Source organism: Candidozyma auris, chromosome 2 (assembly GCF_003013715.1).
Source record: "Candidozyma auris chromosome 2, complete sequence".
NCBI lineage: Eukaryota > Fungi > Ascomycota > Pichiomycetes > Serinales > Metschnikowiaceae > Candidozyma > Candidozyma auris.
Window position 1 is genome coordinate 542,171 of NC_072813.1, and position 12,519 is coordinate 554,689.

Below are 12,519 nucleotides of genomic sequence, written 5' to 3' on the forward strand. Positions count from 1 at the left end.
AGCGACAGAGGAGTGTACGTATAGTTTGTTAGTGGGGATGTGTGCAGGAAACTGGCTGCAAATATCTACCTATTAAGTGTGTATGCCTAATTTTCACCCAACCTCTATAAAACAGTCTATATGATCAAATTTTCATTTGCATCATCATCATACTCATATGAATCAATCGGGTCATCGCGATACGATGGTTCTCTCCTACCGAAACGAGTCAGCACTGCATTTTTGATACCATTGAGGGTACCACCTAGTTTGTTCCACACATCGCTTCCAAAATACGGTGAAGGCATGAAATTAGCGTCGTCATGGAAAGCATCAATGCGGTTTGTCAAAGCTCCACCAAACGTTTGGTCGCTGTCTCTCGCCAATTGGTCATCAAATCTCGATTCGCTCTGTCTCTGCAGATCAAGGCTGTTTGAGAGGCGTCCCAAGCCTTGGTTGCGACGATTGAGCTCTAACGAAACAATTCTGCGGGCCTCTACAATGATCAAATCCTTTCGCTTGGACAGCGACAAATCGATTTCACCAACAGCTTCTTCACTGTCAAAATCGGCCCACGCGCTGTAGAAATCAGACAGGAGACCAAGTCTTTTTTTCACAATGTCGTACACATTGAATGTAGTCAAGACAATGGGTATGAGTAAAAGACGTGGAATCCAGTTATTCATCAAGTTGAATAAGCCTGTGAGATGAATTGATTTACCATACCACTCTTCGAAAATCGAGTCCCTGCTTGCAAAAAGTGTGATAAAATTGTATGACAAGGGAATGGTCAATCTTGCAATGTAAGAAGCATAGAAGGATGCTGAAACGGGATCAGAATTTCTTGGGACCAAATGATACTTGTTAAATATCTTGAGTTTTGCTAGCGAATTAAGCGAGCAGAACAACATGTACAGAAAGATCATACTCGAGGAAGTAGCTTGCAAGAAGTTATGCTTGTGAATTCCAGTCTGATATACTAACGTATTCATGAGGGACAATTTCGTAGAATGAAAAAATTCAGATTGTATGATGACAAAAGAAACAGTGAAAAGGAACACCGAGAGCGTTCTGCGTGCCGCTGGTTTAACATAGCACTGAAAATAATAATCAATGGTTGGTGGGAATGGAGTGAGTCTTAGACTTCGAATTAACAGATTGCGCTCAGCGGGGTTTTCAGCAGCTTTAGCGTCGATGAGCGTTTGAAGGCGACTTATCTGCTCTAGCAAAGTGCTATACTCAGACTCGTATGCCGTAAGCTTGTATAAATGATTTTGGAAGTTGTAGGTAAGATTTTTCATGAAATTTTCATTAAGCTGGCTTCTTGTGATAGCATTTGACAGGTCGTAGACGTAGTGCCGAGAAATACTCTCGCGCAAGTCATCAGGTATTTGCTTCGAGAGATGGAGAATCCAGTCTCTAAACTCGAAATTTTCAGGCACCGTCAACGAAGTATAATTTTTTTCCAAAACCAATACCTTAAGCGCCTCTTCTTTAAGTGAAATTTTGCTGTCTTCAAGAGCATCTACTAATCGGGGCACCTTCAAGTAATGGTGGTTGATGTTTTGCATGAGATTCCCCTCGACCCAACGGTTGCGTGGAATGGCAATCAAGCCGTGAGCCATAAGCCAAAGAGCCAAAATCAAAGCGTAAATATGAGATAAGGCAATCACCATTGACTTCAAGTGTCCAAAAGAGAAACCAACCTCGAGCATCAAATAAATAGCACCGGCTATTCCTACCAAAAGCACGATTGCTTGAAACTTCAAGTGGGCCCTGAAGGCGTCTTTGAGTTTTGGGAGTCTATGGTAGTGCCCTGATCTATAAAACTCTTGGAGTACTGGAAGAAGAAGCCATGTGAGCAAGAAAGTGCTCCAGTAGTTCGATTTCCACAACACGAGAATCGTCTTGTCATTTATGGTGAAACCAAAAATGTCGCTAGCCAGATTATGCTTCACATAGTCAACCGGCAAGAAAAACGTGATCGATAGAGGCATATAGATCGCTAGGAACAATGGCACCAGCAAGTATAGTTTGTGACGAAACAAGTTGATGTGGAATTGCAAAAAAGCAAGCGAGATAACCGCTGCAAGAACATAACATAGTAGCAAAAAGAACCACATCTAGGCACACCTTTCTAGTTCCTCTTCTAATGGCTACGTAAACATCAAGGAGTAGGAAGGTAGCTATTGATAATAGAAGTATGTGCAGGGTTCGCACGATGGGACTCTCGGTCCGGGGTGACACTTCTTTAGATAAGGGTCCTACAATTGATTTTTGAAATAAAAAGTTACCTTGTAAATAATGGTTGAAGAAAATAAAGAGAACGAAAGGATTCACAAGGAGAACATTCCGAAGAGTGCCGAAGCAGATGATGCAAGAGTCCACAAACAAGAGGGTGACGGAAGCAAAATGAGTGATGCTCCTAGCACCTCTCCACAAAATGAAGAAATTGAGCAAGACCCAAAGAACGAGGCCACTGAGGAACAAAGTAAGACCGAAGAGCTTCCTAAGAGGTCTAAACTGGTGGGTTTTGCTCCAGAACCACACGAGGACCTCAAAGAGCATCACCAGTACCTTGACGTCAGAAAGAGAGACAAGCAGCAAAGCAACCCATTTCAAAAAATTCCACCTGAGTTGGCGTATTTGGACTCCAAATCAGACCATCCAAAGCCATTGCCCACGTTGACCAATGTGTTTGAGCCAAAGGTGAAGGCTAAGCCGTTCAGTGAAATGAGAGACAGAAGGTGTGTTGCAGTTAAGGATATCTCCGTGATCAATAAGCAGACAGAGCTTAATTTTAATTACTGGGAGACTCCAGACCCATGCAAGTCCGATTGCGTTCTCGTGGATGTGAAGTTTGTATCGCTAACATCGTACGATATTTCCAAGCTCAGCAAATACTTGGTCAATCTATCGAACACGAAGGTAGGGTTAGGATTTGACTTCGTGGGTAAGGTGATACGGCCAGGGCAAAAGTTTGAGGACTCTGAATTCGCACCAGGAACAACTGTGTTCGGCGTCTTGAATCCACATGATCGAAAAGGATCACTACTGACTGCTATTGTTGTTGCACCTGCAAGAGACATCTTGATAGCAGTCCCAGATGAAGTATTGACTCAATTGGAATCGTTGGACGTGACACTTTCATTCTCTGCATCCTCTGAGTTCACCATAGGTGATGCTGACGACAACGATGCGAGAAGCTCCTCATCAGAGCTATTTCTGTCAAATTCCGATATTCCTCAAGCCCGTGTCCCACAAGGAAAGAGCGACAGGGCCGTAACCATTAAGCTGCTGGATATGAAAGTTGAGGTCCCTAATTTGGCAAAGTTAACCGTTTTTGGAAGCTCGGTTTGCAGAGTAAAGCTGGCTCTTCTGTTAATGGACCAAATCTTTAAGCGTCAACACAAGGCAAATATCTTGATCAATGGCGGTGATACACATTTAGCATACACCTTTATTCAAATTTTGTTTTCGAGTGTTTACAGCGAGATTCTTGACGACTTAAATGTTATTTTGATCGTGAAAGAAAGTTCGCTTGCTCGAATTAAGAGCTTAGCTCTGAGAATTGAAAGCAAAAGAAGCGGAAAAATTCATGTCATATCCTTTGATATGGAGAACGAGGATATTGTTCTTCCCAATGAAAAGGTTCCAATTAATTACAAGAAGATACCATTTTTCGCTGCTGAAATTATCGAGGCCATGATTTCTGCTGTTCCAGCAAACGAGACTGTCAATGCACAAAACATCGATAAATGTAAGCTTGATTTGTTCATTGACATCGTGGGAAGTAGAAAAATGTTCCAGCATGGCATGTCTATGACATCCTTGAACGAGGTCAACTTCCCCTTCAAAAAGAAACTATCTCCGGGAGTGAACATGACAGACCTTTTTGGCAAATCTAAAGGACCACTTTTTGAGAAGCTCATGAAACCCAAGACAGAGGGATGTTCATTTGTGTCATTTTGCAAATTCACACTACCGGAACCTTCGTATCTGATTAGCAATTTGGTGGATTTCACAAGCAAAGATCTTTTCAACCCGTGGTCTGCAAAGTGGCTGCAGGGATTTGCAAATCAATTTGTCGCCAAGTACAGCTATTATGAGAAATTTGACTTGGAAACCAAGAAAGCGTGGGTTGAAGAAGGATTACGGCTACTATTGAAGGGCGAATTGAAGTTCGATATACAAGAAGTTGTGGACTGGAGACATAACTTCAAAAAGCATGTCAATGATTTGAAAATACATGATGCGCATGTTATTTTTGAGATCGAAACCTTCTAAGCAGAATCACTTGGACCCATTTGATGCTGAATCGAGTTTTTTATGTATCATTTTTATTTTTTAGGGTAGGCGCTTTCGAACATCCACGAAAGGGCCCACCATCTGTACGAGACGAGAGCACAACGCAAGCGCCTGCGAGGGAGCGATCAAAATAGGAAAGCTACACAAGACGATGAAGAGCGAAACTTTTTATCGAGTCCATTGCGAGCATCAAAGCACATAAACTAGTTGATTAAGTAATTGTAGAATGTTGCCCCTTGCGACACTAGACGACGTGGGACAAAGCCGGAGGTGACGCAGCGGTGATTGTCGGGTAGAATGAAGCGGAATGCCGCCGAAGGATCCACCGTTCATCTTGCAGCATTGATTTGCAAACAAAGCGCCCCCTGGTGAGAACTAAGGTCGAAGAAGAGCATCAGCACTAATAGCTGCTTCAATTATCCAAAGCAGGCCCCCAAAGCAGCTGGAACCGTTTTTTTAGCAGCCGCGCTAACTAAAGGTGCTTCCAGCAGACATCAGAGAGGAAAAAAATGCGGTGCTCACGCCAATCGCCATCATACCGTGACTCCTGATCTGCAGTGTTGTCAACATGTGGAGAGAAAATGAACCCCATTTTCGTAATCTGCAACCACTGTTTCGGAAGCAATTTTCAGAACAATCCTGAAATCAAACAGCTTTTCACCGATTCTAGCCCAGTTCAAGTAACGGTTGGTGCCCAGATCAAGACGCGGGCCCCTGGGCCTCTGCAGGAGGATCCAAGCCCCGATATTCGTCTACAAGCTATCTATCAACTAACCCTCCTCCTTCTCTGTTTCTTGCTCCCGGTGTGTTTTTTTTACTGCTGATAAAGCAGCCTGTCCCTGCTTCCTCCTATTTTTCATAACAAACCGTTTTCGCTTGCATTTTCCTTTTTCCTTTCTTCATTGCCATAGCTTCATGTCCCTCAACCATGTCTGGGTCCATGAGCGTGCATTCCCTCATTGACAAGTTCTCTGAGGAGGACTCCAAGACAGGGTCGCTGGGGCAGAGGCCGCAAAGGCGACTGCTCTCACTGCCAGCTACCGGCACCCACTCGAGGAGCAGATCAGCGTCTCCGCTGAAGGCCGCTGCTGAATCATCATCATCAGCATCGCATCATCAACATCATCGCACTGGCTCCACAAGCCATTCCACGCCTTACCTTCATGCAGCATCAAATCCACAGCATTATAGAGCATCTCCTGCCAACATCCCTGGAGCTCAACCGGCTCCCGTGGCTGAACCACATCTCCAGCATCCCTTCCAGCATACACCTCGTAGACTGCAGCAGCCTGCGTTATTTCCTCCGGGAGACCCGCTGGCAGTTCCCCAAGCGGTTGGCCAGCCCTTCAGAGCTCCATTGCAGCCCCAGCTGCTCGAGCTGATCTTGGGACCCCAGTTTGCTTCGGTCCCTTTCACAGATGCCAGCCTTGTGGAAGCGCTCAAGCTCCGCACAGAGCAAGAACGGACACGCCAGGAGCTGCTTCGACTCGAACTAGCGCTGCGCAACTTGGCCATCATCCAGTCAGCGGTACAAAATGACGTTCCTCCTCACATGATAGCATCGATGTGCGTGGGTCCCATCCCAGAAGCCTACATTCAGCAACAATTACAGCAGACTCAGCAAGCACGCGCCCAACAGCACCAACAGTATCAATTTCCACCACGATCAGAAAAACCTCGAGGTAGCTCTGCTGATATCAGCAAGTCACCTTTCGTGGCTCCGGACCAGCCAGTGCAACCGGGCTCATCTGCCCAAGGTGCCCTGCCCCGTGTTCGCGGTCAAGATCTTGACAATGCTAGTTTGGTGGCACCACTGAATTTCAAGTTTGGGGCTGGCTCCTCTGCTGGCAGAAGACCATTGTCGCCAGCTAAGATAGGTGCTGCCGCAGTTGCAAATTTGTCAAATCCTATGACTCCCTATAGACCAGCGCAGAAAACCATTTCGGCCCACCAAAGACATTTCTCGATGCCAGCAGAAACTGTACTGGCTAAAGGCATAGAAAAATCATCGATGGAGCGCTCGGGACCGAGGACGAGACTGCTGACACATCTGAGCAAACTGAGCCATCTTCAATCCCCATTGGGTGCAACATCATCAATTCAAGTTCGCCCTTTACCTGCCCAACCCTTACATAAACAAGCACGAACGACACAAGCTCCGTCTCAGGAGTCAATGACCTCATTTCAACACGTTATACAATTTCATCATTGGAAACCAGAGTACCCTGGCGGGCAACCCCCACAACAGCAGAGTGAGAGAGATCGTCTCTCGCAACCCTCACATAAGCGTCACAAATCTAGTGACATGTCGGTAGACCTAACTAATCAGCGAGAGGGAACTCCTCAACGAGTCGCACCAAATCCCAGTTTGGAGATGAAGCATGAGGATGCTGATGTCTCCATGGACGCAGGCGACGAAACCATTACTGAGGCGCCAAAAAGACGTGATAATGACACTAATAGCGATACATCGCAGTCCCTGGGAAGATTCCCTCATGACATCTTACTGTCGAACTAGCACGGATTATCAGCCAGATCTTGTATATTCCGTGGACCAAGAATTCTAAAATACCCATCTATTAATGCATTATAAAATCATGCCCTATTAGCCGCTGCAAACGAGTCCTCGGCCATGATTTCTACTTCGTCGATATCAAGTGCGATCATCTCATCGCCAGTTTGCGTGTCGTCGACCTTCTCGAAGGTGATGTCGGATTTCTTCAATGCGTCCACTTCCCTCTTGAGGTCGTGGGCCAATGTTCTAATTAATGTCTCACTCACCTGGTCGCTGATAAACCACAGGCATAGGTCTTCTAGCCAAATTTTATCATATACATAGTAAACATCATGAAAGCGAAAGAGTTCTTTCAAATCGAGTAGGCACTTCAACACCATTCGTTTGCCTCCACGAAGCGTGTAGTATACATCGTTCCAGACAGCCTTCACGAGCTTGTAGTTTCTGTGGAATGGATATGAAAGAGCGCGACGTATGGACGATATGATTGCAGCCTTGAGAATGGTATCTTCACTTGAATCATTTTTGATGTGAATCTGTGCGTCCAAGAAGGCAAACTGAGGTACCAATTTCCCCACTGTCCACGCACTTTCTATATTATGTTCTCCTTCATTCTCTCGAAGATCGTATTGGTATGCAAAAAGCAACGACACTATGAGAACATATAGCTGCGGTTTGTGGGCTTCATCCACAATGTATGTCTTTCGAGGAAGCTGAAGCATTTTCTCTTGCTCATCCTTGGTAAACACCACAGGCATTACCGATGACTTCTCTTCGGCAGGAACCGTTTCGTTTTTTGCGTGCCAATTAGTGAACATTTTTGTTTGAGGTGACTTCCACTTGAGGATTCCGTCAAAGCTCTTATCGTCGTCTGGAGAGGGATACTTCTCCATAATATAGTCTGCAGCATAATACTCCGGGTCAAACTTGATATTCTCCTTGATGAGTCTTTCAAGAATACGATCTGGAGCGTGCGCTGTTTCGGGATCTCCAAGCTCATTGATATCATTACCGTTAGATGTAGATACACCTATAACTCCACTGTACGCATTGTTGAAGCCATATGCCACTTTCAAGGGACCAGTTTCGAAGCTTTCTGTTTTTTGTTCAATCTCCCAGTCATGCAGCTCACCCTCTTTCGCAATACCCTCAGAAACATCATTATGTGACACATCAAGGTCCTCAATGAGAGGCTTCCGCTGCTCGAGCCCATGCTCAGTAGTCTTCCTAGCTAGAAGCTTTGCGGTGAGATCCAAGTCCGGAAAAAACTGGCCCTTATTTTCTTTTGGCACTTTGATCTTCACAGTCCCATCTTTCAGATCAAACTCAGCATGAGATCTCTCGTCATCGGCCAAAGGGAAAGGTAACCGTATTCTCAAATAGTATGGATTCAAAGAGAAAATGAAGAGTTCAGAGTCCACCACCATCTCAATTGCCAGTGCCGAAAAGCGAATATGCGATACTTTCACGTTGATATATATAAATTCATCGTCTTGGTCAATAGTAAAAAATGGCGTAATCATTAACAGTTAAGTGGTTGATAAAGTCTGAGCTACATATAGTACCGCGATGAGGAGTCGAACATCAAAAAAGTTGCAACTACTATCACCTCACGCAAAGCATGGAGGAAAAACCACGGAGACGCTTTGTGGGCAGGAAAACCACCCATGCTGCCGACGGGTCGGTGGTGCCTGTGGTGAAAAGGCATGTGGGCCGGGCGATGAACCAGATTCCACAGAATATTCTTGAAGATAAGGAGCTCAACGAGGCCATCAAGCTATTACCTTCAAATTACAACTTTGAGATACACAAATGCGTTTGGAATATTCGCAAACACGGGGCCAAGCGTGTGGCGTTGCAGATGCCTGAAGGGCTCTTGATATACTCGTTGGTGATATCGGACATTTTAGAGCAATTCTGTGAGGTGGAGACCGTGGTCATGGGTGATGTGTCGTATGGTGCCTGTTGTATCGACGACTACACGGCTCGGGCGCTAGATTGTGATTTCATCATCCATTATGCCCATTCATGTCTCGTGCCCATCGACGTGACGGCAATCAAAGTGCTCTATGTATTTGTCACAATCAACATCGAAGAACAGCATCTTGTGAATACGCTCAAAAAGAACTTTTCTCAGGGAAGTCACATAGCATGTTTTGGCACAATCCAGTTCAACCCTTCAATTCACAGCATACGGGGAAAGCTCGAAAGCGACTCCGAAAAACCCATGTACATCATCCCACCCCAGACCATGCCACTATCAAAAGGAGAGGTCCTTGGTTGCACATCAGCAAAACTTAATAAGGACCACATTGACGCCATGGTTTATATCGGCGATGGCCGCTTTCATCTTGAAAGCGCCATGATCCACAACCCAGACATTCCAGCATTCAGATACGATCCTTACTCAAGAAAGTTCACGAGAGAATGTTACGACCAACAGCAAATGGTAAAGGTTAGACAAGATGCCATTGCACACGCCAAAGGGGCTAAAAAAGTAGGCCTCATTCTTGGTGCTTTGGGTCGCCAGGGCAACCCTCAGACGCTCGGCCGGCTTGAACGAGGACTTGCCGGCGCCGGCATTGAAACGGTGAAAATCATCTTGAGTGAAATTTTCCCACAAAAATTGGCCATGTTCGACGACATTGACGCTTTCGTACAAGTTGCATGTCCGCGGTTATCGATTGATTGGGGTTATGCATTCGAGAAGCCATTGCTTACACCCTACGAGGCCATGGTTATGATTGGCAAGGACGAGTGGCAGGACAATTTCTATCCCATGGACTACTATAAGAAGGACGGTTACGGCAGAGGAGCGGTCCCTGTAAGAGGAAGCTGAGCAGTGCGCCATTCAGCATTCTCCAATATCGAACGTTATGATACTCGCTCGTTTCTCGTTCGCTCGATAAATCTCATGGTTATGTGTTGCGCTCTGTGATGCTCTCGCATGGGTTATTTCGATTTCACCTCACTGCTATGCACTGCAATGCGTGATAACATCAGTGCACATGCTTGGCTCGAGGCGCTTTGGAAGCGACATCGCACCGACATGAATAATAACTTTTTCTCGCTCTTTTCGCTTTCCTCGCAGCAAAAGTGGCCTGTTTCGAACAAGCGACTCTTGAAGTGGTTCTTGGAATTTCTTCAGAGTGAAATTTGGCATTGCGATTTTGAAACATGCATTTGCGTCGCACCTGTGTGTGGGCGTGAGCCATGCCTCGGCGCTTGAGACATCTCGGTACATCATTAGCCACGCCCGGGTGTCTGCGCCCCACACTTGCAAGGGGTGATTTACTTCTAGGTAAAGCCCAACATTTTACCACTCCTTAATTATCTGCATTTCTTTTCGAATAGAGGTTCTCCACACCCAAGAGGGTAGCAACGTTGTCATCCGTCCATGACAATAGTTGCTTGTGTAGAAATGCTTGTACAATGTCGGAGAGCAAACTGTAGAAATGAGTGAAACTAACCATCACATCACTGATCACCTCGGTCACGATCGCTGGCAGATTGAGCTTCATGAGACTATTCTGCACATCAAGAAGCGCTGTTGGGAGCACCTCTTGCATTGTTTCGTTGGCGCTAGCAATGGTTTCATGGTTGAATAGCTTGTTTTCGGCGATAGCTTCATACATTGCGGCGTCGCTTATTTCGTCATCAATTGGGCATATCATGTTCACAATATTGTAAAAGTCGTATAGCTTACAATCCTGCAAAAGACGATCCAAGTGAAATTTGCTGAGGTCTTTTGTGAGTGCAGCATTCCTTCGATTCAATTCAAGCACTTTGTCTTGAAAATATGCAAGTGGCATTATCTTGCTGAGCACCAAATCAAGGTAATTCTGCTTAAAAATAATGATCTCCTTTTTGCTCCATGTACTCGAAACTTTGCTTAGGTGGGTCTCAAATATTGAGATCGGCCGATCCACAATGAGCTCGAGAAATTCTTTATGCGCCGCTTCTGGTAGGGAGAGAATAGTCTCTGTTGTCATTGTGTCGATAAGCGGAAGCAATTCGCTGTAGAAGTTAATTGTCCATTCGGGTGGTTGCAAGTCAGTCGACAAATCCATTTGGGCCTGGTTTGATGATGCAATTGTGGCCAAATTGTTGCTGATAATAGTAACAATACGGAAACGGGAAGACTCAAGTAAGAGAACCAACGTTTCCACAAGAGAGCCGGCATATTCAAGTTTTTTGTACATCATGTGGTAGAGCTCCAAATTTGTATACAATTTGTGAATTGTCTGTAACTTCGTTGTTTGAGACAACAACTGCTCGATGGTAGCTTTGACAGGTCGGCCCAACGCAATTAAGATCCTGCTAATCATATCTGCTTTCGTTGTTTGGAACTCGCTTGAGTCATCCTGGAACAAGCCATCCACAACTTCAATTTCATTCACCACCACAGAATGAACGTATGCTAGCAAATCAGCCACAAATCTCACAGAGTCATGAGAAGTGTAGTAAACTGGGCGGGAATCTCTCGAAACATTGGTTGATCCCGATTTCGTACTATTTGTCTGGGCGGCAAAATCTTCCAATACGACAGCTGTTCTCGAGTCAACGTACGTATCTATCACAGCAGCATATCTAACGGGGTTCTTTTTCAAGTAATCCATACACTGGTGTAATGTCTCTGTACGAGACTTATCATTCATCAGGTATAAGTTCACCAAAGAACGGTTACAAAAGGTTAAGATTTTGTTGACAGCACGTTCTATCAAGTCCGAGCTCTTTTCCATGACAGATTTTCCCAACAGGGGGTCGTCTAACGCTAGTAGAATCAGACATTTCTCGTTGATTTCCTCTGCTTTCGCCAACGCTTCGAAGAAAGCACAATTGATGTCTCCCGATGTGAGAAGATGTTGTTCGTATTCATTTAGGGTGAATGTTTTCTTGAAATTCAGAAGAAGTTCTTTTTTGATCTTGTAGCCCGCCTGTTTTTGCGCAAGTTCGTGAATGTCCTGGGATATATGGGCCGTGTTTTTTTCGTCCCTTTCGAGGTTTTCATTAATTTCCGTGACCATTAAGTCAAGCTGAGTTACTCGTTTCCCCAATAACTCCAATTGGCTCACGACTTTACCGTAGTCTGTAAGAGCAGCTGTGTGACTTTTAATCAAATCTGCCTCGATTTCTCCTCTGACGTTTTTCCGAGCCACCGAGCCCATGACGCCAGGGTCTGCCATAAGCGAAATATCAGTGTTTTTCGAGTCGAGTAATCCAAACAATTCTTTGATTTCGCTATCTGACAAGGAAGGATTCAACGCTCTAGCTAGACGCTTCGAGAGGGCAGAGTTACGCGTTTCTGCGCTTCCCGCCGGAGTTGTTGAGCCCTCGCTTTGGTTTGACTTCTCTAACGCTTTGAGAGACAAACTAGCATACCGATCTGCCAATTGTGTATCTGTGGATCCATCTTCGCCCTGTACGTAGTCGTCCTTCAGCTTCAAGAGAGACTTGATGTTGGAAAGATTCGACATGAGCTTCAAGTTATCAAGCTGCGGCTTGAGAGGAAGCAGGATAGACGGTTGGGGCAGCGGTAGCGACTCATCATTGGCGAACGATTCAAACGTGACAAAGTCCATAATGGCCTACTCGGTTAGTAAATGCTAGGTCCGCAAAATGTTAGGCGGAGAGTGGTGCACGGGTGTCACCACCAGTGTCTACAGTTCGTCCTTTGAAGAATAGCTTACTTTTTAGCAGCTTGTAGCGAGAGGCTT

General features: G+C 45.3%; 6 protein-coding genes across 6 annotated transcripts; 3 read left to right on the forward strand and 3 right to left on the reverse strand. All coding sequences in view use genetic code 12, as the record gives it.

Annotated features, from left to right (window-relative positions):
- Positions 1-116: 116 nt before the first annotated feature.
- CJI96_0001707 (LMBR1 domain-containing protein) lies at positions 117-1,976 on the reverse strand (the record flags this gene model as incomplete). Its single annotated transcript, XM_029035238.2, has 1 exon — positions 117-1,976. The coding sequence occupies one exon, from the start codon at positions 1,974-1,976 to the stop codon at positions 117-119; it is 1,860 nt and encodes a 619-aa protein (XP_028890480.2).
- Positions 1,977-2,283: 307 nt separating this feature from the next.
- On the forward strand, positions 2,284-4,266 carry CJI96_0001708 (uncharacterized protein; the record flags this gene model as incomplete). The annotated part of the gene is made up of 1 exon (XM_029035239.2): positions 2,284-4,266. One exon carries the CDS (start codon positions 2,284-2,286, stop codon positions 4,264-4,266), a length of 1,983 nt encoding a protein of 660 aa, XP_028890481.2.
- A 949-nt stretch (positions 4,267-5,215) lies between these two features.
- On the forward strand, positions 5,216-6,805 carry CJI96_0001709 (uncharacterized protein; the record flags this gene model as incomplete). The annotated part of the gene is made up of 1 exon (XM_029035240.2): positions 5,216-6,805. One exon carries the CDS (start codon positions 5,216-5,218, stop codon positions 6,803-6,805), a length of 1,590 nt encoding a protein of 529 aa, XP_028890482.2.
- A 77-nt stretch (positions 6,806-6,882) lies between these two features.
- CJI96_0001710 (Hsp90 cochaperone SHQ1) lies at positions 6,883-8,229 on the reverse strand (the record flags this gene model as incomplete). Its single annotated transcript, XM_029035241.2, has 1 exon — positions 6,883-8,229. One exon carries the CDS (start codon positions 8,227-8,229, stop codon positions 6,883-6,885), a length of 1,347 nt encoding a protein of 448 aa, XP_028890483.2.
- Positions 8,230-8,423: 194 nt separating this feature from the next.
- On the forward strand, positions 8,424-9,641 carry CJI96_0001711 (2-(3-amino-3-carboxypropyl)histidine synthase; the record flags this gene model as incomplete). The annotated part of the gene is made up of 1 exon (XM_029035242.2): positions 8,424-9,641. One exon carries the CDS (start codon positions 8,424-8,426, stop codon positions 9,639-9,641), a length of 1,218 nt encoding a protein of 405 aa, XP_028890484.2.
- A 487-nt stretch (positions 9,642-10,128) lies between these two features.
- On the reverse strand, positions 10,129-12,384 carry CJI96_0001712 (Golgi transport complex subunit COG6; the record flags this gene model as incomplete). Its single annotated transcript, XM_029035243.2, has 1 exon — positions 10,129-12,384. The coding sequence occupies one exon, from the start codon at positions 12,382-12,384 to the stop codon at positions 10,129-10,131; it is 2,256 nt and encodes a 751-aa protein (XP_028890485.2).
- Between the last annotated feature and the right edge of the window lie 135 nt (positions 12,385-12,519).